Here is a 24,639-nt window from a genome sequence, read left to right as displayed (position 1 = left end):
ATTAGGCTATGTCTGAAATCTCCAATCATTCCCTTCTTCATTACTTTAAGAGCCTACTTAGGAGAGGAGAGAAACTTTTGGGAGTACCAAGTGGGAGCTGGAGTCTGGCAGGAAAAGGACATGGAGATGGCGTGGGGAAGGGCTGTCAAATATCCTGCCCCAAACCAGCTTTTCGTGTTTCTTCCCTTTTACTTCTACTTATCCCAACTCTCTTTAGTCCCTTACCTGGTTTATTGAATGACTGGGAGCTGAGATTTGCTCCTCTATCTACTTCTTTCCCCCACTTCTCTCTCAGCATTAGTCATGGTAGTCAGGCTTCGGTTTTAATGAACATTTATTAAGCTTGCTGCTTCAACCCAGGGAGTCCTTACCCCAGCTCAGGATGGGAAAATGATGAGAATGGGAAAGAAGGCCAAGAGGGACTGAGTACCATGCACAGTGCTTTGCATACATAGTGGACATTCATTAAATCGAATTGATTTCTCCAAAGAGCAGAAGCAGAGTGGAAAATTAGGATCAATGGTCAGGACTATCATAGAGATGGTAGAGAAAAGAGCAGTGGCTTTGGAGTCAGAAATTTGGAGTTTAACCCTGGTTCTGGGTAGCCAAGTGACTAAGTGGGCCTGGAGTCAGGAAGGCTTATCTTCTTGAGTTCAAATCCAGCCTCAGACACTTCCTAGCTGTGTGACTCTGGATAAATCCCTTCATCCCATTTGCCTCAGTTTCCACATTTATTAAATTAGCTAGAGAAGGAAATGACAAATGACTCCAGTCAAAATGGGGTCACAAAGAGTCAGACATGACTGGAATGACTGAAAAATGAGTATCTACTAGCTTTGTGATTCTGGGCAAATGACTTCACTTACTTGGAAGCTGAATGTTTTCTTCATCTGTTAGGTGGGGATAAAACTAACATTTCCTCATAGGACTGCTGTGAGGATCAATAGATAAAATATACTTATTTACCTTTGGAAACCTTATAGCACTACATAAATGTCAGTTCTTATTACTCTGTGAGTTAATAGTCTCCTCTTTCTCCTTCCTTGCATCTCAAATCTGTAGCTTCTTATTGCTCATGAAGTCAAAGCCAGCTCCCTCAATCTAGCCTTCAGTTATCCCTTGGCTCCTAACCTCAAAATTTCATGGACCCCTTTTCTAATGAATTCTCTCCTTAGATTCTGCTTTCATGGGATCAAAGATTTAAAACTGATTAAAGATGGGATTCATCAGGTTCAACTCCTTTATTTTTCTGATGAGTAAACTGGAACTCAGGATAAGTGACTTGCATAGGGAGACAGAGCTATTGTTTGAGTCAGGATTTGAGCTGAGCTTTCCTTGATTCCAAGCCTGTTTCCCTAAAATACTTGCTCTTTTGGCTAGATTTGTCATTCCCTCTGCCTTCATCTCCCCCTCTGCCCTTGGCACACCAATTGTCTGTTTATTTTTTATCCCCTACCTTCCACCCTAGAACCAATATTGGTTCTAAGGCAGAAGAGTGGTAAGGGCTAGGCAATGGGGGTCAAGTGACTTGCCCAGGGTCACCCAGCTAGGAAGTGTCTGAGGTCAGATTTGAACCCAGGACCTCCCATCTCTGGGCCTGGCTCTCAATTGACTGAGCCGCCTAGTTGCCCCCTACTTGTCTGTTTTGAGTCTTTATATTATTCCCCATCCTGAAATGTTTCTCTGCTAGTGTCCCAATTTCTGTTCTTCATAGTTTGGCTCAAAACAATGGCTATTTAGAAGCAGCTAGTGGCACAGGGGATAGTTGGGTCTGGAACTAGGAAAGATTTGAGGTCAAATCTGGTCTCAGACATTTACTTAGCCGTGTAACCCCGGGCAAACCACTAAAAAAAAAAAATCTCTGTTTGCCTCAGTTTCCACAACTGTAATAAGGGTATAATAATAGCACTTACTTTGCAGAATTGTTGTGAGGAACAAATGAGAAGCCATTTGTAAAAAGTGTTCAGCTCAGTGCCTGGAACATAGTAGGTGCTTCCAAAACTAATTTCTTTTAAGAAGTCTTTTCAGATTAACTCCAAAAACCTTGGGGCTTAATTATCCATTTCCTCCATGCTACCTCAACGTTCCTCAACATAGATTCAGTTGGCACACTCTCATTTGTACTTAATGAAATTTTGTTTTGTAAATGTTTGTAAATCTCATGATGCCTTAGTTTTGCCAAATTTACGATGCTGGTTGCCCTCCCCTCCCCATATCATCCCTCATAGGTCCTAAGCAAAACTAGAAATAAAGTGAAGTTCATCTTTGATTCCCCCTTTTTCTTTAACTCAGACCTTCTGCCCAGCAAATAGAATTAGGTGACTTGCCGAGGATCACATGGCTTTGGAAGTGTCTGAGGTCACATTTGAACCCAGGACCAACTCTGGGCTTGGCTCTCAATCAACTGAGCCACTTCAATGTCTCTCATCTTTGGCTCTTGAAGAAGAAGCTTCTCCTAGTGCTCCAACATCCCAGACCCCCACAGCCTGCCCCAAGCCCTTATGCTTCTTCCTTAAAATTCTTGCCATCCCCACCTCTAATAAATGTCTCCCTTGGACCTCTCCCTTAGATATGTACTTTGTTTTTTTACTTTTCGAATGCATTTATCATGTAATATTATGAATTACAATTAAATGTCCTTGTGTCTTATCTCCTTATTAGACTGAGGGTTCCATGGGAGCAAGAGCCATGTCTCACTTAAATTCTGTATCTCTCACAGCACCAGAACTACTCTTTGAATGCAGAAAGAACTCAAATATTTATTGAGTTGAATTTGACTTATGGTGGGTGGGTTGTGGCAATTTCATACTTTTTTAGAATTTAGAATTCAAGATGCCTTGTTGTAGTACCACCCCTGAGAGAGATACGTCCCACCTAGCACACAGTAAGTGCCTCTTTGTTTGTTTAATCCCATAGTAGGAATTTCAAATGAGGTAAGAGAAGGCACCTTTTAATGTCCCTCAGATCACATCATTAAGCAGCTGCCCTAAGTCAGCCTCTGTTGCTAGCCTTCCTGATATGGGGCTCTGCACACTTGGGCACTAAAAACACCCTGAGTAACAGTCTGGTCTCCCTCCTTTATTTAGAGGCAGCCTCAACTATACCCCAGCAGATCTCATTTCCATCTAAGTTTGGGGGAAAACAAACAGCAACAATGACAGAAGAGGAGGCCTTTTTCTGAAAAAAATACTATAGTCTTCAAATTCTTAAAGGAAATTTAGAAATCAGCTCATCTAATCATCACATTACTTTACGAACAGATAAACTGAGGTTCAGAGATGAAATGACTTGCCCAAGTTCACACAATTAGCATCCCCTGGTTCAACCATCTCTTTTTTCTTCTACACCTTCTTCCCACCTTGCTCTTCTCTAGCTTGATCTGGATGTTAAGAATGTCCAATGTACTCAACATCACTCAGAACCCTTCAGTAGTTCTGTGTTGTTGTTCTGTTATTTTTCAATCATGTCCAACTCTTTGTGACTCAATTTGGGGTTTTCCTGGCAAAGATCTTGAAGTGGTTTGCCATTTCCCCCTCCAGTTCACTTAATAGATGAGGAACTGAAGTAAACAGGGTGAAGTGACTTGTCCAGGGTCACACAGCTAATAAAGTATCTGAAGCCAGACTTGAACTCTTGAAGATAAGTCTTCCTGATTTCCAAACCAGTTTTCTATCCACAGCCCTATCTAATTCCCTAGCGATTAATAAATAAAATCCAGATTTTTTTTTTGCCTTGGATTTAAAACCTTTCATGATCTGGGTTCAATGTCCCATCATACCCTATGTACCAAACCAAACTATACGATTTACACAATCTCTGAACAGATGTGTCACTTTCTTTTCTTGATGCTTTTGTTCACACTATTTCCTATGTCTAGAATGCCCTTATTCCCTCTTTCTCCATTCCTCCCAGTTGAAATACCAGGATCATAGATTCACAAAAGAGCCTTTAGAGATCAAGTACAAACTCCCCATTTTACAATTGAAGAAACTGAGGTTTGAGAATTGAAATGACTTGCTCAGGGGTCACAAAGGCAGCAAAAAAGAAAGAACCAATATTCCAACGCAGGCTTTCTGGCTCCAAATTCTATACCATACTGCCTACCTACCCTTTGAGGCACAGCCCAAGTGTACCTCCCTCCACTGAACTGTCCCTTATCCCCTTAGTCAGAGGTATGCTTTGTGGCTCTCAAACATTTTCACACTCTATTTTGGATTGTATTTATTTGTATACATTGCCATATGTCTCTACCCCTTCCTCCCACACCATCCGCATCAGACCATATATTCATGGGATTAATCTTTGTATTCCCGGCTGTTCCCATCACCAGTGCCTGCTCAGTGTCTCTTGAAAGGAATTGTATTACTCCTGTACCTGCTTGCTGCAGAGAATTCTACTTATAGTTGCGAAACCACTGAGCTCAGAGCTTACAGGTAAACGATGGTATTACCACTCTCTTGTCCAGACGCTCTCTGTTTGGATAGTCAGAGCCAAATTTCCCTCTCTGGGAATCTCCTCTAACCTCCCCTTCTGCACCCCACCATCCCAAGTGCTAGAACATTCTGGATAATTCCATCCCTGCCAAGCTGAAATTGGGCCAGAAAGAATAGGCGAGAGAAGAGGGAGGGAAGATCCAGTCAAGCTCATTGGTTTTGGTGGGGTGAGGTAGGGGTTTATGGGGGAAAATGGGGAAGGATTGGCACCCAGATCTGTCCCCAAAGGGCCCTAGGGGCCACCAAGCAAGCTGAAAGTGACAACTTCAAAGGTTCTGTGGTTTTTCCAGTCTGATTTCCATCACTCAGCTCAGGCTCCATAATGTAAATAAATCATTTGCCTAAATAAGGGAAAGAGCTCCTGGGGTGGCATTTTGTGGGTTCCTTCTTGACATTTAGTCAACCATGCTCTCCAGGAAGAATTCCTGCCTTGTATTATAAGTTGAAGCTGAAAGTCATCCAGGTCTGGGGATCTCCTAAACACTCCACCAAGTGGGTGTTCCTATCCTTCCATCAATCAGTCAGTCAGCAACCATTTATTAAATGACTATTCTATGCCTTGGCACTGGGGTAAGTACTGGTGAAACAACTTCTAATATCAAAGACTTTATATTCTATAAGGGGAAATACATATATACATATATACAAAATATGTACAAAGAAATAAAAAAAACATTTTAAGGGGGAGGTCCTTGTAGCTGGGAAGATCAAGAAAGATACTGGGGGCAGCTAGGTATTTTAGTGGATTGAGGTCCAGACCTAGAGATGGGAGGTTCTGGGTTCAAATCTGGCCTCAGACACTTCCTAACAGTGTGACCCTGGACAAGTCACTTAACTCCCATTGCCTAACCCTTATTGCTCTTCTGCCTTGGAACCAATACACAGTATTGATTCCAGGATGGAAGGTGAACGTTTAAAAAACCAACCAAATAAACAAACAAAGGTCTATTATACAGGAGATGGTGCTTTAACTGAGCTTTGAGGAAGTTAGAATGTCTGAGAAGTAGAGATGAGGCTGCATAAGGGGGTGCAGTCAAGGCATGAGGACAGGACAGCTTGTGTTGAGGAGCAGCAGGAAGACCATTGGCTGAAATTTAGAAAGACAGAAATGTAGAATAAGTTTGAAAACTTAGGCTGGATCCATGTTGAGTGTTTTCTTCTGTTTGATTTTAGAAAAGAACTTCTTAACCTAGGATCCATGAGCTTGCTTGCCTTCCTTGCTTGCTTCTTCCCTCTCTTTCTTCCTGTATTTCAGTATAAATGGTTTCTTTTGTAGTCCATTGTATTACATTTTATGCCTTTAAAAACATTTTGAGATGGGTCATAAGCTTCATCATACATCCTATGGAATCCATGAGACAAGAGAGATTAAACCTCATTCTCACCTCCCTTCCAAAGGTAACAGAATGTCCTGATATCTCCTCCTCATTTATCCTGGCTAGTCATTCTAAGGTATTGGGCAGTCTAAGAGGAAGGACCCCAAGAAGTCTGTCAGCCCAGATTTCCTTATTATTTTGAGTATCTGTGAGTTTGGGGCTTTTACTATTGATGCCAACACAAGACACATTTAAACCCCAGCCTTCTGGTATTGGTAGACCTAATGCTAGAACAGAAGTCCACTGAATGGAGCTGTTTCTTCTCCCATCATTCTAGGGCTTTCCTAGAATGGCTTCACCATTTCTACTTGCCATATTTGGGGTCCCAGGGAAGAACTGAAACATTACTGTACATGGATCCCTGGGCCCAAGCACAGCTAGGCCAAGGGCGTAAGGAGATGGACTATGAAGTCAAGGATCTAGTGGGAACTGCTTGGCCTCTGGTCCCTGGCCACAGGGTTAGGAGAAATTCCCTTCCTACTGGTAGTTTCCCAGTTCCTCCTTCCAGATTAGGAAGCAAGGGACTCTTTAAATGTCTTGTCAGTTCCTCTCAGCCTTTCCAAGTCTGATCCATCTTTCAAGGTTCAACTTAAAAACTAACCGTTACTGTCAATCATTGTCACCAAGCAGTAGGTATTTACTATGTGCCAGGGGCTCGCGACCTGAAGACAAAAATGAACAACCCTTGATTTTGAGGAGTTTCTGTTCCACCAGCAAGACAACATGTACACATAGAAGTATATACAAAATATATACAAAGTATATGCAAATACATACATAGTATATACATGAAACATGAATAAGTGAAATATATACACTGTGTATATATATGTATATATATACACACACAAACAGATTTTCTTGTTCATTTGTTTCAGTTGTGTCTGCCACTTTGTGACCCCATTTGGGGTTTTCTTGGCAAAGATACTGGAGCAGTTTGCCAGTTCCTTTTCCACCTCATTTTATAGATGAGTAAACTGAGGCCAACAAGGTCAAGTAACTTGCCCAGGATTACACAGCCAGTAAGTGTCTGAGGTCAGATTTGAACTCAGAAGATAAGTCTTCTTGACTTCAGGCTTGGCACTCTATCTATGGCACCACTTAGCTGTGCTTGTGTCCCTTAGTACTCAAGTACTAGTGAGTCAGCCCTCTATCAGCATTTGTTAAAGGAAGGAAAGGCGTTAAGTGAGGGGAGCTCAGGGAGAATGGATGGACTCCAGCAATCATGTGCCTCCTTTAGCTGGCTGGGCTTTGATTTTATTCTTGCAGCCGATAGCTTCTTACTGATGCGTTATTGCTGACTTTAGTTATTTATCTGATTTTTTTCAGTTATGTTTTGGAGAATTGTAATGATGCCCAAAGAGCATTCCTGGATCTGGCTCTAATGGATAGAACACTGGGTAGCTAGTCTACCAGCTGGGTCTAGTGAGATCTTTCCTTCTGCACTCGTTACTGTCCAGGCTGGTAGACTCCAGCTTCAGGATGAGGATCTGGGGGCAATGAAAGATACACTGCCAAAAAATATCTCTGCCATCAGAGGCCACAGTGCCTGAACTCCCCCCATGCGACCGGTCATTTGAGTGGAGGTGCTGTCATCACCAGGAGTTCCCTTCAAGTGCAGATGCCTCTGAGAGGGTCAGCACATTTTTAAGCTTTTCTCATTTACTATCTCTATAGTGTGAATCAGTTTATCAGTCAATCAGTTATTAAGAATCTACCATGCTTTGCAATTTTTCACTTAAGTTCACTGGGGTTTTTGTTTTATATTATTCTCTTACAAAAATGAATGGTATGGAAATATGTTTTACATGATAATGTAAGTATAATTCAGATATCAAATTGCTTGCCAGCTCCAGAAGGGGGGAGGGAGGAAGACAATTTGGAACATATAACTTTGGAAAACATGTGGAAATTTGTTATTATGTGTAATTGGTAAAAATAAAAATATTTACTAAAAAAAGACTATCATACTTTAGGCACTATGCTAGGAACTAGAAGTAAAAATTCAAATGGAGATAATTTTTGAGGCATCTAGGTGGCTCAGAGGATTGAAAGCCAGGCCTAGAGATGGGGCAGGGGAGCCTGGGCTCAAACTGGGCCTCAGACACTTCTTACCTGTGTAACCCTGGACAAGTCACTTAACCCCCATTGCTTAGCTTTTACTACTTTTCGCTTTGAAACCAATAACTAGTATTGATTCTAAAGTAGAAGGTAAGGGTTTAAAAAAAAGAAAGAGAAAGAGAGCTAATTTCTGAACTCAAGGACTTCACTTCCTATTGGAGAGAATAAAATTTATTTGTAAATATGTAAACAAAGGATCTATATAAAATATAGAAAGTGATAAGAGGATGGAGGGCAATAACTTGGGGAACCAGGAAAGAAGTGACATTTGTGTTTTTTCATCACGTAGCTTTCCAAGGACATTGAGGTGCAGGGCAGGTAAGTTTTATTGACGTCAGGCAGAAGGTCCTACCTGGCAAAGACTAGCCTGAGTGAAGCCTTGGTGGGTTACCCAGGGCATCATGAGGGCACTGCATGCCTGAAGCTGGCATGGGGTGCTCAATGCAAAAGAGAAGAAGACTGAGGAAAGGAGCGAGGACCAAAATCCTTCATCCATTTCACAATTTTGCCTGCTTAACAAAGGTGCATTCTATATTAGAGGATTCATGTGGGTCCATGGCTAAAGAAAGGAATCTAAGCTGCAGGTAAGGCAGACACCCCTAGGTGGAGCCCACCCCCACATCTTCCTAGGCTGGGCCAGCCACTAGCATTAGGAAAGTTGGGGGACTCGGATATTATTGAGGGAATGATTGAGAGGGTCGGACAAAGCTTATCACCTTTTCCTATTCAGATATAAGAATCGTATACTCCAGGCAAACCATGTCAACTCATTTCAGTCTGTCACCTTCAGTTTAGTTATTAAGTAGCCGGCTGCCTATGAATCGGGCATGTCCTCTGTTACGCTCTGGCTGTTTCCCTATCCCTGGCATACGCTTTTCCCTCTCCTTCCACCATTCCACAGCCTCCTCATCCTTTAATAACAATGCATATTGACGTTGGCAAGGTCAAGTTTGCAAAGCCCTTTCTTTACAACAGTTGTGTGAAGTAGAAAATGCAATGTGATCCTCAGTTGTAAACTGAGGCTGCAAGACCTCACTGGGGTCACTTCAATGCCATGGCCAGCATTCAGATCCTTTCTTCTGCCTCTCCCACATACCATGCTGCCTCTCCAGGCTTGACTCAAATCTGACCTGCTCCATCAAGCCTTCCTCAAACACCCCAGAACTCCTACAGTCCTTACTTGGCTTCCATTTAATTAATGATGGTCATGTTGCCACCTCTCATATTGTTGCCTTAAAATGTGAACTTCATGCATGTTTGTGTTGTCTGCTTGACCAACTCTTCAAAGGCAGCCAGATGCTCATGCTTCTTTGTAATCTTTTAGGTATTTGGTCCAAGGTACGAGGCTGTTAGTGCCCTCTCCCCCTCTTCAAACATTTTTGTAAAACCCTTATCACCTTCTGTCAGTGGCAGTTATATAACAGAAGAACAGTAAAGGCTAGGCAATAGAGGTAAAGTGACTTGCTCAGGGTCATATAACTGGGAAGTGTCTGAGGTTAGATTTGAACTCAGCTCCCAGCTGCAGGCCTGATTATTAATCCTCTGTGCTACCTAGCTGTCCTTTCAAATATATATATATATTTTATATATTTTAATTATATATGTATTTTATATATATATATATTTTATATATATATATATTTTTTTTTTATATATATATATTTTAATCCTTACCTTTTCTCTTAGAATCAATACTGCGTATCAGTTCCAAGGCAGAAGAGCAGTAAGGGCTAGGCAGTGGTGGTTAAGTGACTTGCCACAGCTAGAAAGTCTCTAAGCTCAGATTTGAACCCTTGTCTCTAGGCCTGGCCCTCTCTATCCACTGAGCCACCTAGCTGTACCTGTCCTCCCCACCCCTCCCCTAAACATTCTTAAAGCATTTTGGCTAGTCCCTCTCTCTTTTTTCCCCTTAATGGCTGCCAACAGTAGAATATAAGTTTCTTGAGAGCAGATAACTTTTCTCTGTTTTGGTCTTTTCACAGTGCTTTTCACATACTAAACACTTTTTAAAGGATTGTTGAATGGACTAGAAGGTGCTCCATAAATACTACTAAATGAAGAAGATACAAGATGCCTGTGGCACTCAGCTGCTCAAAAACTAGCTCTTTGCCATACTTTTTTCAAACTGAGAACAATAATTCATTTGACACCACCATGGCCTCTAAGGACCTGTCAAGCAATTAATTGCCCTGTGACTCCAACCACTAGTCTTTCATATATTTAAAACCCTTACCTTCTGTCTTAGAATTGATACTAAATATTGGTTCCAAGGCAGAAGAGTGGTAAGGGCTGGGCAATGGGGGTTAAGTGACTTGCCCAGGGTCACACAGCTAAGAAGTGTCTGAGGCTACATTTGAACCCAGGATTTTCTGTCTCCAGGCCTACCTCTCTATCCACTTAGCCACCTAGCTTCCCCACTATTCTTTCTGACTTCCCTCTTCTAAACATTCTTCTCTGCCCACTGCTCCCCTATATGTGAGATCTTCCCCTAGAATGTCAGCTCCTTAAGAATAAGGTTTATCTTGCTTGCTTGGATCTGTATCTGTAGAAGAATAAGAATTGTGTGTGTGTATCTCAATCATATGTATATATATTTAATCCATTCGTTATTTGTGTCTTTATATCATCTTTATGGGAAGGGAACATATGAGAAAATTATTCCCATTTAGTTGTTGAGTTGTTTCAGTTGTGTCTGACTCTTCATTATCTCATCTGGGGTTTGCCTGGCAAAGACACTGGAGTGGTTTGCCATTACCTTCTCTAGCTCATTTTACAGATGAGGAAACTGAGGTAAGCAGGGTGAATGAAGTGCCTAGCCCAGAGTTACACATCTGGCAGATGTGTGAAGCCAGATTTGGATTCATGAAGGTGAATCTTCCTGATTCCAAGCCCAGTGCTCTATCCACTGCCCTACTAGCTCCCTGTTACAGCTTCTCTGGAGGGAGGAAAGATTAAAGAAAATCATTCCCATTTAAGGTTACAGAACTCTGAGGCCCAAAAGAGGTAGAGAGAAAATTGTCTTCTATGTGAGTGATAGAACTAAAGAGAAACTCTAGATTCAAAGAGTTATAAGGGACTTAGAGGTCTAGTCTAACCTCCATCCCAGTGTAAATCTCCCTCACAGTATCTGACAAGAGAGCATCCAGTCCCTGCCTGAACCCCTCTCGTGAGCCTGGGATCTCACAAAGGAGCCAATTCCTTTTTCCTCAGTCAGAATTAGGCCTGATTCCCATGCTGCTTCCCCATATGAAAATAGCATCAAAGTAGAAAACACAAAGTATTATATTCAGTTCTGGGTGTTATATTTTAGGATAAATATTCATAACTGAGCAGTTTCTAAGGGAAGGAAATTGGGATTGTGAAGGGTCTTGGATGAGGAGTAGTTGGAGGAACTAGAGATGTTTAGCCTGAATAAGTATAAGAAGACCTGGGTTCAAATCCCACCCCTGTGTGACTTTGGGTAAATCAAGGAACTTCCCTGTGCCTCAGTTTCCTCACCTGTAAAATGAGGGGTTGGCCTAGATGACCTCCAAGGTCCTTTCTAGCTCTAGATGATAATAAGTACCTGAAGGGGTAGCCTGTGAAAGACACTGGACTTGCTCTACTTGGACTCAGAGGCAGTTGGTGAGTTGTCAAACAACAAAATGAGTTTAGATCTAAGGAAAAATCCTCCTAACAACTGGGGAGAACCCAGAGTGGAAAACAGGCTATCTTGGGTGACAGTGGATTTCCCCTCACTGGAGGTCTAAAAGCAAAGATTAGATAACTACTTGTTGAGTGTTTTGCAGAAGGGATCAGTCTAGAGGGCCTCTGGTTTCCTTCCATATCTAAGATTCTACAGTTCTAGAATTCATTCAAACTCAGTATTAGCTGAGACCCATCGACCCAAGCCCTTTTCATAATATTAAATACCCTCAAACATGCAGACGCTCTTTTATTCACATATATCTGTCCTGACTCGATACCCAGAAAACCTCCAGAAAAATAATGGGAGCAACCTAATGTAGTACATGGGTGAAAGGACCTCAGACCATTATCCTTGGACCATATTCAATACCATTTCACTGTCTTCAGTGTCACATCCCCCCCCCCCCCCCCCCGCAAGACTCAAGTAACTATTGTTGCTGGGGATGTTGCCTGGTGGTTTGTTATATTAGTAAATCTCTATTGCCTTTACATTTTTTTCCCTGGCTTTAGTGAACTATTAGCTTCATGAGGTTTTAGGCTACTACTTGAGGGATGCCTTTGTCGTGGCAGGCCTCAGGCAGAGGACAGGTGCATAAGTGGCTAGTAAGAAAAAGCTAGGATAGAGGGAGAGGAGAATTTCAGAGATGGCCTCATCTTTACCCCCATCATTAGGACTTCTTTCCCTCTACGCAGGGAAGATAGATCACTTCTCTTCCAAGAAAACAAAAGGTCCCTCCACATTTTATATGTAAATATAGATATTTCTATCTATTATTTTCCTATTATTATTATACCTAACCTATATATTAAATATAGAATATTTTATATATTTATAATCATAATTAAAATTATTATACATTTATAATATAAAATATATTAAAATAAACATAGATGGCATCATGTAATAAGTGTCTCTATAGTTATAGCATCTGATAGGTTTCAACCATAGGGTAGTGGGAAAAGCACCAGGTGAAAACAAAAACTGAGTTTCTACTTCTTCTTGGCTGTCTGACTTTAGGAAGTCACTCTTCCTCCCTGGACCTCACTTTTCTCATCAGGAAAATGGTGATAATAACTGCTGTATTACTTAACTCAACAGGGTTGTGAAGAAATTGCTTTGTAAACCTTGAAACTCTATAGAAATATATTATTATTATGACTCCGGGTCTGTGTGGTCGGCAGGGGAAGCATTCTGAACTATTTTACCAATGATTATATTCCTCATCTGTGGAGGTTTACATTATCCTAGTAATTAATTTGCATTGCACCAAATTAAAATGAGCTGGATTCCAGTATCCTGCCAAGAACAGTTCTCAGAGGAAACTGAGCAATGGGCATCAGAAGTGAATATCAGAGTATGGGCAGCAGAGAGCAAGAGAGATGGACGGCACAGAGGGGTGGACTGGAGTAAAAGGGGAGCGTGGAGTTAGGGTGGACTGGGGTGAACAGAAGGCTGGGCATTGTGGCTATGGGCAGGTGCCTTCTTCCCTTGGCTTCCCTCTGCTGGGGCCAGGCAGCTGGTTAGAAACAAAAACAAACACCAGAGATGCAGGTTCCTGCTGTTAACAGCTTCAAACCACGGGAGGAAAACTCCAAATAAATATAATTAGAAACTTGTAAAAACGTCCTCTTTGTAAACCTGTTCCCGAGGGACCCTTGGACTCCCCCTCATCCCAACCCCAATTCACATAAACTGCCACTCCACCCCCATCCCGAGATCTTGCTGTCCAGTTTCCCAAGTCAGCTTCTTCCTTCATGTGGCTTCCCTCTTCCTCTCCAGTTCTTTCCTCCGCTTGCCTCCATAGGTCACTAGAGACCAAAGAGTTGTCAGGTTTGGGTATCCTGAAGGCCAACCCTTATGGCCAAAGCCCCCAAACTTATGTCTCTATGGTCTTGGCTCTAGCCACAGAGAAGACTCCAGGTTAAAAGTGAAGGCACCAGGGGCTGTGCTTGTTTGTGGAACAAGTCAGTTCAATTCCGTACAGATGGATGAAATATATATTGAGTACAGAACAATATGTTAGGGTGAGGTTGGGGGGAGATAGTCTGTTTCCTCCTGTCATGAAGTTTGTAGTCTAGTGGGAGATAATATGCCTACAGTGACAACTATGATACATAACAAGTACATTAAAAATGTGCAGAACAGGGACATTTAGGTGGCTCAGGGGATAGAGTCAAGCCTGGAGACAGGAGGTTCTGGGTCTGAATATGCCTCAGACACTCACACAGCTAGCTGTGTGGCCCTGGGCAAGTCATTTTGCCTAGCCCTTATTGCTCTTCTGCCTTAGAACCAATACACAGTATTGATTCCAAGATGGGTTTTAAGGGTTTTAAAAAAAATGTGTAGAACAAAGTGCTCCTGGACAGATCCTGGACAGTAAGTAGATGTTGAGGGGTGGGGCAGAGGCTCAGTGAGAATCTTTACTGACAGGAAGCATCAAGGAAAGCTTCCTGAAAGAGGTGACATTTGAATTGTAGGAACTCAGCAGGAGAAGAAGGGAAGGAAAATATTTTAGGTAAGGGGAATAGGATGAAGGAAGGCACAAAGGCAGGAATATATGAGAGGACAGGAAGTCATCTAGTTTAGCTAGAGTAGTCTTTGGGAGAGAGTGGGTAATCCAAGAGCAGGGAGGTAGCTCAGTGGATAGAGTACCAGGCTTGGAGACAGGAGGTCCTGATTTCAAATCTGGCCTCAGAAATTCTCTAGCTATGTGACTCTGGATAAGTCACTTTACCTGATTTACCTAGCCTTCCCTTTAAGAATTATTACTAATCCAGAAAATAGAGGTTTTAAGAAGAAAAAAAGACAGTAATCTGAAATACCACTAGAAAGGCAGAATAGTGCCAGGTCATGGGGGGCTTTGAATGCCAGGCAAAAAAGTCAGTAGCCACACATAAAGAAAAACAGCAGGGAATTAGGAGAATGAAAAGGTAATACTGGCATAAAATGTTAAGGTTTGGCCTAGGGTTCAGTATGGACACTGGGCTTGGGAACCCAGGTGTCAGAGCCAAAACTCACCGTTCAATCATCCATGCTGAGGAGCCCAATCCCGAATTCTGTTCAACTTTCAAAATCTAAATATTTCATTTCTAGTTTCCAACCCCACAAGAAAGAAAAGAAGGAAGAAAAAGGAAGGAAGGAAGAGAAAATTTTAAAGTTTTATAGCGACTGTTTTCAATAGGAAACTATGGGTAATGAGAAATGAGTGTTAGTAGAAAGTCAGAAGTAGGGAGGAACCAGGGTGAGGAGGAGGTATATTCAAGTGTCAGATGCAAGTAACAAATTTAATCAAATCTAAAGAAGAGTCAGGTAGAATTTCTGTTTCCTGGAGAGAAGAAAGGAAGGAGGGAGTAGTGGAAGAAAGAAAAGAGAGAGAGAGAGGAAGAGATGGAGAAAGAGGTTGGAGAAAGGGAGGAAAGGAGGGAGAAAGAGATGGAGAAAGATGGGAGAAAGGAAGGAAAGGAGGGAGAGAGAGAGGAAGAAAGGGAGAGAGAGAAAGGGAATGAGAGATAGAGAAAGAGGTAGGAGAGAAGAAGGGAGAGAGGGAAGGAGGAAAGGAGAGGTGTAGAGAGAGATTATGTGTGTATGTGTCTGTAAGTGCACATGCATGAGTTGGGTTACTTTAGGAAAAGACACTCAGAGAGCTTTGACAATTAATCCAAGGATTTCCACTAAATATTTCTATTGTCCTTTCCTGCAGCAGCAAGAAAGATTTAAACTAGCTATGAAAAGAACCTCCAGTTTTCCATGGAAGGCTCCATCATCATACTCTGGATTTACTCCAACCAGACTTACTTTTACACCAGTCTTGAATGCCATCTGGATAGCCAGTAGGAGAGAGAGGGAGGTCAGTTGGGGAAAAGGTTAATCTGGTGAGGGAAAGGGTCACATGGATGATGGGAAAGTTTGGCTTTGAAGGCTCTGCCTTGCCTGTACCCACTATTTCATAGATGAATCCTTCTCTATATGTTGTTGCCTCCCATTAGAACCTGAGCTTCATGAGAGCAGGAATTGTCTCCTCAGTGCTTAGCATAGTGCTTGGCACATAGTAAACACTTTGCCATCTATTCATGATATCCCTTCATCCTCTTCTCCTTCCTCCCCACACTCCTACAGGACTGGACTGAGGTTTCTGATGCCCCATTTCCTCTCTAGGTTATGATATTGGGTTTAAGAGATTGTCAGATTTTCTTTTCCTTCTCTCTGACTTCAAAGCTTTTGACTTATTGATGTTTGGAGAGGAATTATGATAGAATAGGAAGAAGGACAGACCAAGAGAACTGGGCATAGGGTCCTAGCTCCACCACTAACTGGCTGAGTGACCTTGGGCAACCTCTCTAGACCTCAGATTCCACATCTGTAAAATGGACCCAGCAATTGTTTAATTACTTACCTTGAGAGTTGTGGGGAAAGTGCTTTTGAGGTACTGAAGGATGGGAGAAAAGAGGGACATAGGAAATGAGAAACACCTCAACACTGCATCATGCCTGGGGGTGAGGAGGCTATCCCACATCTTTCTCAATGGGGCTTCTAGCCATATGTTCCTTTCTTTTAGTTTTCAGCCCATGGCACTGAAGCTAACCATTCTACTTCCTTGCTTCCCCAAGATAAAGCAAAACACAAGCTGTGTACTTCCTTCTTCTCACCCCCAACACTTTGAACACACATGCACACGCACGTTCACACACACGCCCTGACGAGCACACACCTCACATTCCCAAACTCACAGACACAGCTCTCTCTTTTTACAACAGGTCCTAGCTGCGCTTGCAACCAAAACCGGTTCTCGTGCACTCGGATCCCGAAATGCTGCGAGAACAAGGGCTGCCTGATCACTTTCCTTCTCTACCTTCAGAGTTTTCTGACTTTGAGGCCTCTGCTGAGTGCCATGAAAACTCAGACCTCCAGATGCTCTCTTCTTTTACCCAACTACGCAGGTGGGGAGAGAGGCAGGAAGAAAGCCAGAAAACCTTCTTGGGCCAGCTTGGCTTTACCTCACCTCCCCCAACCCCTCCTGACTCCCCAGGGATTATCACGGGAAAGCAGAGACTCAAGGGAACATCTCAAGAATGGAGAGGTGTCTTTTAAAAAAATATTCTCTTCCTGCCTCTGATTCATTCCCATCCCTTAAATCCACGAGAACTTACAAGAAAGCATCCCTGTGAGTGCTGGGAGCTCCAGAGCAGCCATAAGCCTGGCAATGTCCCTCAGAGGCCCAGCCTTGGGAGCTGCTTGTGTGAGGAGCAAGAAATCATAGGGTCTGGAGTCAGAAAAGGAAATGGCTCCCCTGGCCCAAGTGGATGAGGAGTGGGGGAAGGGGAGGGGAAAAATGGACCGTGGGCAAACTCCAAGCCACAATTGCCGATGGATGGGGAAGAGGGGTCCTTGGGAGAACAGCGGGACCAAATCAGAAGGGCCGAACATTTTGATGCTTCCTGCTGGTTGGACTGAATTGAATCTGGATCTTGAAGACCCAGCCTTTCTTTCCCTGACCAGACTGACCTGCAGATGGCACTCGGGGAAAAAAATGAGATCTGGGTAAGTTGTGAGTCTAGAGCCGGGGACCCCACAAACCTTCCTGCCCAGAGACAGGCATATTTCCGAGTGGGTGCTTCCCTCCTTCCCTCCTGGACCCACTGGGGCCTAAACAGTTAGAAACCAGCTGTCCATGGGGCCACCCTTCCTCGCTGACATAGTTATGGTTCTCATTTCATATTTGGGAGGGAGGGGCGGGAGGAACAGTCCCCTCACTGTAAGGCCCAGCCACAGGAGCTGAGGGAAGCAGGGAGGAGAGGAAACAGCCACATTAAAGGGAGAGAAAGAGACACACACACACATACACCCAGACAGAGACGGAGAGACATACATAGAGACACCCAGAGACAGGGAGACACTGTTTGAAGGCTTCTCCCCAAAGCAGCGGCCCCTTTCGAGGTCCCAAAGACTCCTGTCTTTTAAAGCGTGAAATACCTTATCAAAAGCCTATCGATAATAAGGAGAAAAAACAACAAGGTAGAGTCTAATCCTGTGGAGCCAGAGCCAGCAGCGTCAGGGGAGGAGCTTTCTCAGGAGGCCAGGAGACCTTTTCATTCAGCTGTAACCTGAGCCCTGCAGAAGGATTATGTCTTTTTAACTGCCCCCCCCCCCCCAGCAAATTAATGCTTTTAAGTTAACAATTATCTCAGTTATCCAGTCAGCCTACTTAAAATACATACACATACACTTGAAAACACTCAAAACCACACACTCAACACGCACTCACTTCATATGGCCATTCACTTGTTCTCCACTCATTCCCGTGCCTTGCATAGATTTGCACTCACACTCCATAGACCCATATTCCCTCGGATGCACCCAAACCTAGCCACTGAGGAGGAACAGCAGTCCCAGAATGGTGAGGCTGGAAGGAAGGGACCTCAGAGGGCATTCAGTCCATCAGCCCTTCTCCCACCCCATCACAGCCCCCATTTTAGAGATGGGAAAACTAAGGTTCAAAGAATGGAAGGGACTAGTTAGGAGCACGAGATTCCAAGGCTTTTTGACTGTGGTCTGATTCTTTCATTAAAAAAATAATAATAAAGCTTATTCACACAAACTCATACCAAATAGTCTTGGCAAAATTGTGAAACGAATGGGCAGCATTTCTCTTGAGCTCTACCAGCCTTGTCTTTCAGCTCTATCAAGCTTCTGATCTCCTTCTTTCATTTTCAACTCAGCACTCCCCCCCCCCCCTTCTTTAGCCCTAGGCTTCCCAGTGTTCTCCAAAGGAGAGCTGAAAGGAGGAAAGGGAATGACAAATTAATTTAGACTAAAGTGTTAGTGATTTAATATGCTACTCCTCCCAGGGGGCATTTGCATCAAGAATAGGACAATGCTTAACCCAAAGGGATAAGCCACTGAAAATAGAATTTCAGGCACTGGTGGCACCTCAGTGGGGGAGATATTTTTGAGCAAGGGGATCTTCTCAGTCCCCTCCACCCGAATCATAGGACAAATTGGTTCTGCTTACATTTCCCCATCCTCTTGGTTTTATCAGCTCTGTTATCCTGCAAGCATCTGCCCTACAGAGATAAAGCCTAGCACCCCCATCCCCAGCAGCCCCCTCCCCAAGCTCAGAAAACTTACTATTAAACAAATCTGCACATGTTAAACCGAGTTCTGAGAGCTTCCTGTCCAAGGTAGTTGAAACTGAGGGGCTGTCAAAGGCTCACTAATGCCAACCCCATTTCTACTCCCACTTCACTGGAACTCTGGGCTCCTGGGTCCTAGACTCAAAGATCAGAGCCAGAGTAGAATCCCAAACTACCTCAGAATAAGTGTTGGCTCCTGAGTGATCTGAGAGATGTCACCCAGAGTTCTGGAAATGGAACACTGTAGCTCTTTGAGGCCAAATAATAATAGCATATCCATTTTTGGATCCTCTCAAGTGCCCAGTGGAGTACCCAGAACATCCCTGGTGCCGAGTTAAGATTTACTGAATGAATGAACAAAATCTTTAAAGTGGTATGGGGGTGGGGTGGGATGAAGGATTGAATCCTTCCAAGCCTGGAGATCTGGGGAAACTCCCAGGGCCCTTGGTGACACCTGCCCCATCCAGTGGTTTCCATCTGGACCATCTGTCAATGTATACCTCGAGGATGTGCTGCACCCCACTCATTCTCCCCCCAGCCCGACCCCCCAGGCATTGGTCCACATCAGACACTGGCTCCAACTTGAAAGAGGCCCTTATCTTGTCTGTAGATTATTGCATGAAATCTGTTCCTTCCTTCAGACTAAACTCCCCAGCTAATTCCATGTTATGAGTAAGTCAGCACGCACTACAAAAGCCAGCTTTGTTTATGAAAACGCAAGCAAATCCATAGTGGGGAGAGGGGTTGCTCCCAAGCTGGGAGACGGCCATGGTGGTGGCTGTGGCTGCTGCCAAGGAGCAAGAATTGGGGAGCAAGGATTCGAGAAAAGGTGGCAGGGAGTTAGGATGGGGTGTGAGAGGTGGTGGTGGGAGGGGAGGGCTGGTAATTTGACAGCTGCAGGTCTTCAGGGAGGGGGTTGCTCTTTCATGAATGGGCAGTATTTTGTGAAGCCAGTTGGGGGAGGGGGGAGAGTGAGCTGAATGTTCCAACCTTTTCTGTTCAGTTTGATGGGAGTTTATCCTTTCCAAAAGAAGTGCACTCTCCTCATACTTGGAGACTCTTTCCCCTCACCTTAATTCCTTCCCCCACAACACGCATCAGATTCAGGTTAAGATCCGAGTTCCTCAGGGCTCCGGGACACACAGCAGACACTCTCAGACACTCAGGCTTCCCTAACTTTCAAGTTCAACTTTCCCCTTTCACCTTCCCTGGGCTGCTCCAGCCAGGCCCCAGAGTAGCTAGGTAGAGTTACCACTCCAGTTCAAACCCTTGCCTGGAGGTGTTTTCTTTTTCTCCAACTTCAACCCCCTACCCCACCCCCCTCACACCCAGGAGGACAGGGAGATGGGGGAGGGGAGGGATGTCTCAGGAAGAGCTGTCCTCAGGCCAGAGTGACTGCTCCTCGGATGGAGCTGCTCAGCCTTGAGAGTTGAGAAAGGATAAGCAAGGGGGCTCCGGGTTTGGGGGCTGGAGGCCCTTCTTGCCCCTCTGTCTCTAATTCCTAGAGGGATCTGTCAGAGCTCCCAAGACTGGAATTTTACTTTGTTATTTTAATGAAATTCTGACCTGGATTTAAATGGAATTGGAAACCCGAGGCCTTAATAAATAAATATTATGATAAGAAATGAAAGCCATACAGGACGAAAGAGATTTCCCCTCAAAAGAGACAGAAACTCAACATTCTTCTTGGAGCCGGCATCACAAAGATTTTTCTTCTCTCTTTCAGCCCCCTGTCCGGGGTTAAGGAACTGGCTGCTTTTTCCATAAAGTCTCCTATTGTTCTTTAAACACTTTTCAGCTGATAAGACAGCAGCCTTGAAATGCTAACTGCCCATGGATGGGGGGAAATATGGTATGGCTGAAAAGTTTGATTTCTCTTAGACTCTTCAGACCACATTTAAAGTTTCTGAAGATGTTTAGGAAAAGAAGCAACAACTCTAACTCTAACTCTCTCTCTCTCTCTCTCTCTCTCTCTCTCTCTCTCTCTCTCTCTCTCTCTCTCTCTCTCTCTCTCTCTCTCTCTCTCTCTCTCTCTCTCTCTCTCGTTTTTCTTCTCTCTCAAATTCTGAGGTCATTCCTGCCCATAAAGCAGGGGAAGAATGGACCTAAGTGAAAACCCTCAAGGGTCTTCTTCCAGTTTCCCACATCCAAGATTCGATATTGCCCCCTCTCCCTTACACACTCTGCCGTTCCTATTTCCTGCATAAGTTTTGTCCCCTCGGGAATAGTACCACATTAGTGCACGTGTAAACTCTCCCCCACCCAGACTAGCTATTAGAGTAAACTGAGGTTTCTATTCTGACAGCAGCAGCACATACACAACACACCTGCCCAGCACATCCGACAGTGCTCTTGACTGGTGTCGTACTACAAACCCCATCTTCCAGCCCCCGAGAAAGTTCCCGTCTACCGACCAGCGACTCTCAGAGACCGAGGGGAGAGCAACCAGCCCCGCCACCCTGGCCCAGGTTCTAGGCGCCTTGGCCCAGGGGGTGGGGGAAGTGGGGCCAGACAGAGCGTCCTCTTACCTTGGCTGGCTTTACTTTGCTGAGAGGCGCGGGCGTGGACCAGGACGAGGAGCAGGCAGAGTCCCGAGGCGCTCCCCAACCCCATGGCCCGAGCCTGTCGGAGGGGAGGGAAGGGGAGAGCAGGCAGGGTCTCCGAGACCTCTGGGAGGACGGAAACCAGCCTGGCTCCCGCACACTGCTAGGGGCCGGCAGGGGAGGGGGAGGGGGAGGGGAAAGGAGGGGAGGGGAGGGGTAGGAAGGGGAGAGGAGAGAAAGGAGGGTGGGGGGCAAAGCTCCGGCCCCGAGCCGGGCGCGAGTGTGTGCGTGTTTGTGTGTGCGCGAGCGAGTGTGTGTGTGTGTGTGTGTGTGTGTGTGTGTGTGTGTGTGTGTGTGTGTGTGTGTGTGTGTGATTGTATCCGTGTGTGTTGTAGGTCTGGCTGTCTGTGGATATGGGCTCTCGAGGATGCGGGCAGCAGCAGCTGCTCCGCTGGAAGCTCCTGATGCTGCTGGGATTCCCGGGAAGGAGGCTGGAGAAAGAGAGACAGAGAGGAGGCGAGGGGGCACCCGGAGCTGCAGACGGAAAGGGGAACTGCAGCCCGCCCTCGCTGGGGCTGGAGCTGGGGCTGGGACTGGGGCTCGCAGCGGCGGCGGCGGCGGCTCCTTTTTATAATCCCACCCAATTCCCGGTTTCGCCCAGAGAGCAGCAGCCCCGAGTGCAGAGGCTGAGTGAGGGACCTGAGAAAGGGGAGGGGAAACGCGAAGACAAGAAACACGCCCTTCTGCCTCTCTTTCTTCCTCGCTCGCTCCTTCTCTGCGTTTCTGGGAGCCTTTCCCGGTGCCTTTGCCTCTGCCTTTCTTTGCTTCGTCTACTTCTCCTTGGTCCCTCGCTTCCCCGTCTGCTCCTACTCTTTCCTTTTCTTCTCTTCTTCCTCCTTTCTTCTCTTTCGGCCTCCTCGTCCCCCCTCCCCTTCTCTTCTTCTTCCTCCTCCTCCTCCCCCTCCTTTTTCTTCTTTTTCTTTCAAATGGGGCCTTGGCTCGGTAGTTGTTCCCTCTGCCTGGGCTCCCTCGGCCCCCTCCCCAGTCTGCTCTGCTGCTGCCTGCAGGAATTTACAATCCACCGCTGGGGGAGCGGGCCCAGTCTCCATGGAGACGGCTTCCCCGGGAGCAGGGAGGTCAGGCAAGAGACCATGTACAATCAATGGATCAATGCAAACTCCGCTCAGCTCCAGACCAAACAGTGCTGGGCTCCAGCTCTCCTCCTCTCCTGGCCCTCCAAAGAGGGGGATCACACAGTTCAGGCAACCAAACCAGAGGCTTATGTACTTAGGGATGTTTTCAGGGAGAGGCGTTTGCACCCACATGTACAGGTTGCTGTATCCATGTATACACAAAGACTCAACAAGCTAGGCGGGTACAGGTACATCCAGATGCAGATGCACAAAGGTGCCGGTGAGTGCCCATGCACATATATTCCTGAATACACACATACCTGAAGAATAGCAACAGCAGTGGCAAGAATAACTGGCATTCATCTAGTGCATTAAGGTTTACAAACATACCAAGGCAGTACCCAGGCATTCTGGACGCCTGAAACTTTGTTCTCAAACAATGCCCCCTGTGACTCTCAGGGCTTGGTTCCATGTCTCCTGTACCTAGTTTTCACTCCTAGGGCTGGGTCCACCTATAAACTGAGTCATCAATGCAGGGGAGGAGAAAACCTTCCATACTTTGAAAAGTCACCAGCCCTCCCCAATTGGATTTAAAGCCCACCACTGTGGCCAACCTTGCCAAACTCTCAGCATAGACTAACCCATAAACACTGCAAATAGCTATATAAATGTTTTGTTGTTATTATTAGTATTATTATGCACAGACCCAAGAACTCATACTCATGCAAATGCACTACCCGGGTGCACCCAACTATTTGCACATAACCACCTGCAGGCTTCTCTCTAAAACTGACTCCATTGGCCAGTTCTAGACAGAAAGAACTTCATACACTCCACCATCTCCTCTTTCGGTTGTTGGGGAGCTAGGAATGATGGTGATGGTTTTTTTAAAAAGGGATAAAGTTTATAATAAACAACTGCTTCCTTGATCCATCCATCCCTCTGACTCAACCAATCTCTGCTGTCTTCTCTCCTTCAAACTTCAAGAGCCAAAAGAAGAAAAGACTTTTTTTTTTTTAATGTAGGGAGAAAGATTTGAAAACAAAACAAAACAAAACAAAACTCCCAACCCAGGATCTGAGGAGCCAGTTTTCCTCTGTGGCAAGTACTAAGCAGAAAAGAGACCCATTTAGATAGAGACTCTTTGTATGTGGTAATTTAAAACAGTCCCTAGGGTACCTGATCCCCAGTGTCCAAGGAAGGGGGAGAGAGAAAGTGACTCTTTCTTCTTGGCAATGTCTAGGCCCTTTACCCCCCCCCCCCCAATACTGCTTTACTATATCAGTAGGTGTGGATCTTTGATATGAGCTAGGAACTGAATGTGATGGGTTTTCCTAGTCAGCCTGCTTCTGTTCTTCAGGCCAAGTGTGGGAAGGAGAGAGAAGATTGGTCCAATTTTAGGACTTGAGAGACAACAATGATATGATGGAAAGAGTACTGGACCAGGAGCCAGAAGACTTAGGTTCTAGATACAGCTCTGCCACTAAGACCACATGTGACCTTGGGCAAAGCACTAACCCACTGTGAGCCTCAGTTTCTTCCTTTGTAAAACAAAGGGGTTACACTTCTGATCTCCAAAGTCCCTTCCAGCTTCAAGATTCTATAATTTCCTTCCTCTTCCATTCCAGCCACAAACCCCTCCCCCCTCCACAGCTTCGCCTGCCGCCACCAATTATGTTTGTAGGGCTGTGGGACATGAGCAAACTTGCCATCCCTTTCTGCCCCAAATGAGAGAGAGTTGTAAAAAGAAAAAAACAAAAAACAAAATGCAAAGGTTGCCAAACTGCACGCTATCCATGTGGGGGGCACAGAAAGCCAGACACAGACCTGGCCTGGGCCTCTAGATTTAGGGAGTGGGGGTGTGAGGGGGATGAGATTGAGGGATGAGTTTCCCCTGAACAGATTTGAGCTGGTTCAGGTGATGCTCCAACAGAAAGATGCTGGGGACTCTGGGACATTTCTGAAGCAGACATTCTGCAGTGCTGGTGGCTGGAGTTGAGATGGGAAAAGGGGTGGGGTTGGCTTGGCTGTGTTAGGCAGGGATAGGACATGGCCAGGTTCACAATAGCCCACATGTAATTTACTAGCTCCCCATATGGATGGCACTTTCAAGTTTAAAAAGGAGCACTTTTGGGGGCAGCTGAGTAGCTCAGTG

General features: G+C 45.0%; 1 protein-coding gene across 7 annotated transcripts in view; it reads right to left on the bottom strand.

Moving 5' to 3' along the window:
- The window catches only part of SCUBE3 (signal peptide, CUB domain and EGF like domain containing 3), a 52,300-nt gene extending 30,831 nt beyond the window's left edge, over positions 1–21,469 (bottom strand). For all 7 annotated transcript variants that reach the window (XM_007483729.3, XM_007483733.3, XM_001378335.5 and 4 more), the window contains exon 1: positions 21,337–21,469. In XM_007483729.3, coding sequence (XP_007483791.1) covers positions 21,337–21,421 — 85 coding nt within the window. In that variant the 5' untranslated portion in view covers positions 21,422–21,469. The remainder of the gene's footprint in view (positions 1–21,336) is intronic.
- Between the last annotated feature and the right edge of the window lie 3,170 nt (positions 21,470–24,639).

Source organism: Monodelphis domestica, chromosome 2 (genome assembly GCF_027887165.1).
Source record: "Monodelphis domestica isolate mMonDom1 chromosome 2, mMonDom1.pri, whole genome shotgun sequence".
NCBI lineage: Eukaryota > Metazoa > Chordata > Mammalia > Didelphimorphia > Didelphidae > Monodelphis > Monodelphis domestica.
The sequence above is the reverse complement of the archived record's forward strand: the minus strand, read 5'-3'. Positions and strand labels throughout refer to the sequence as shown.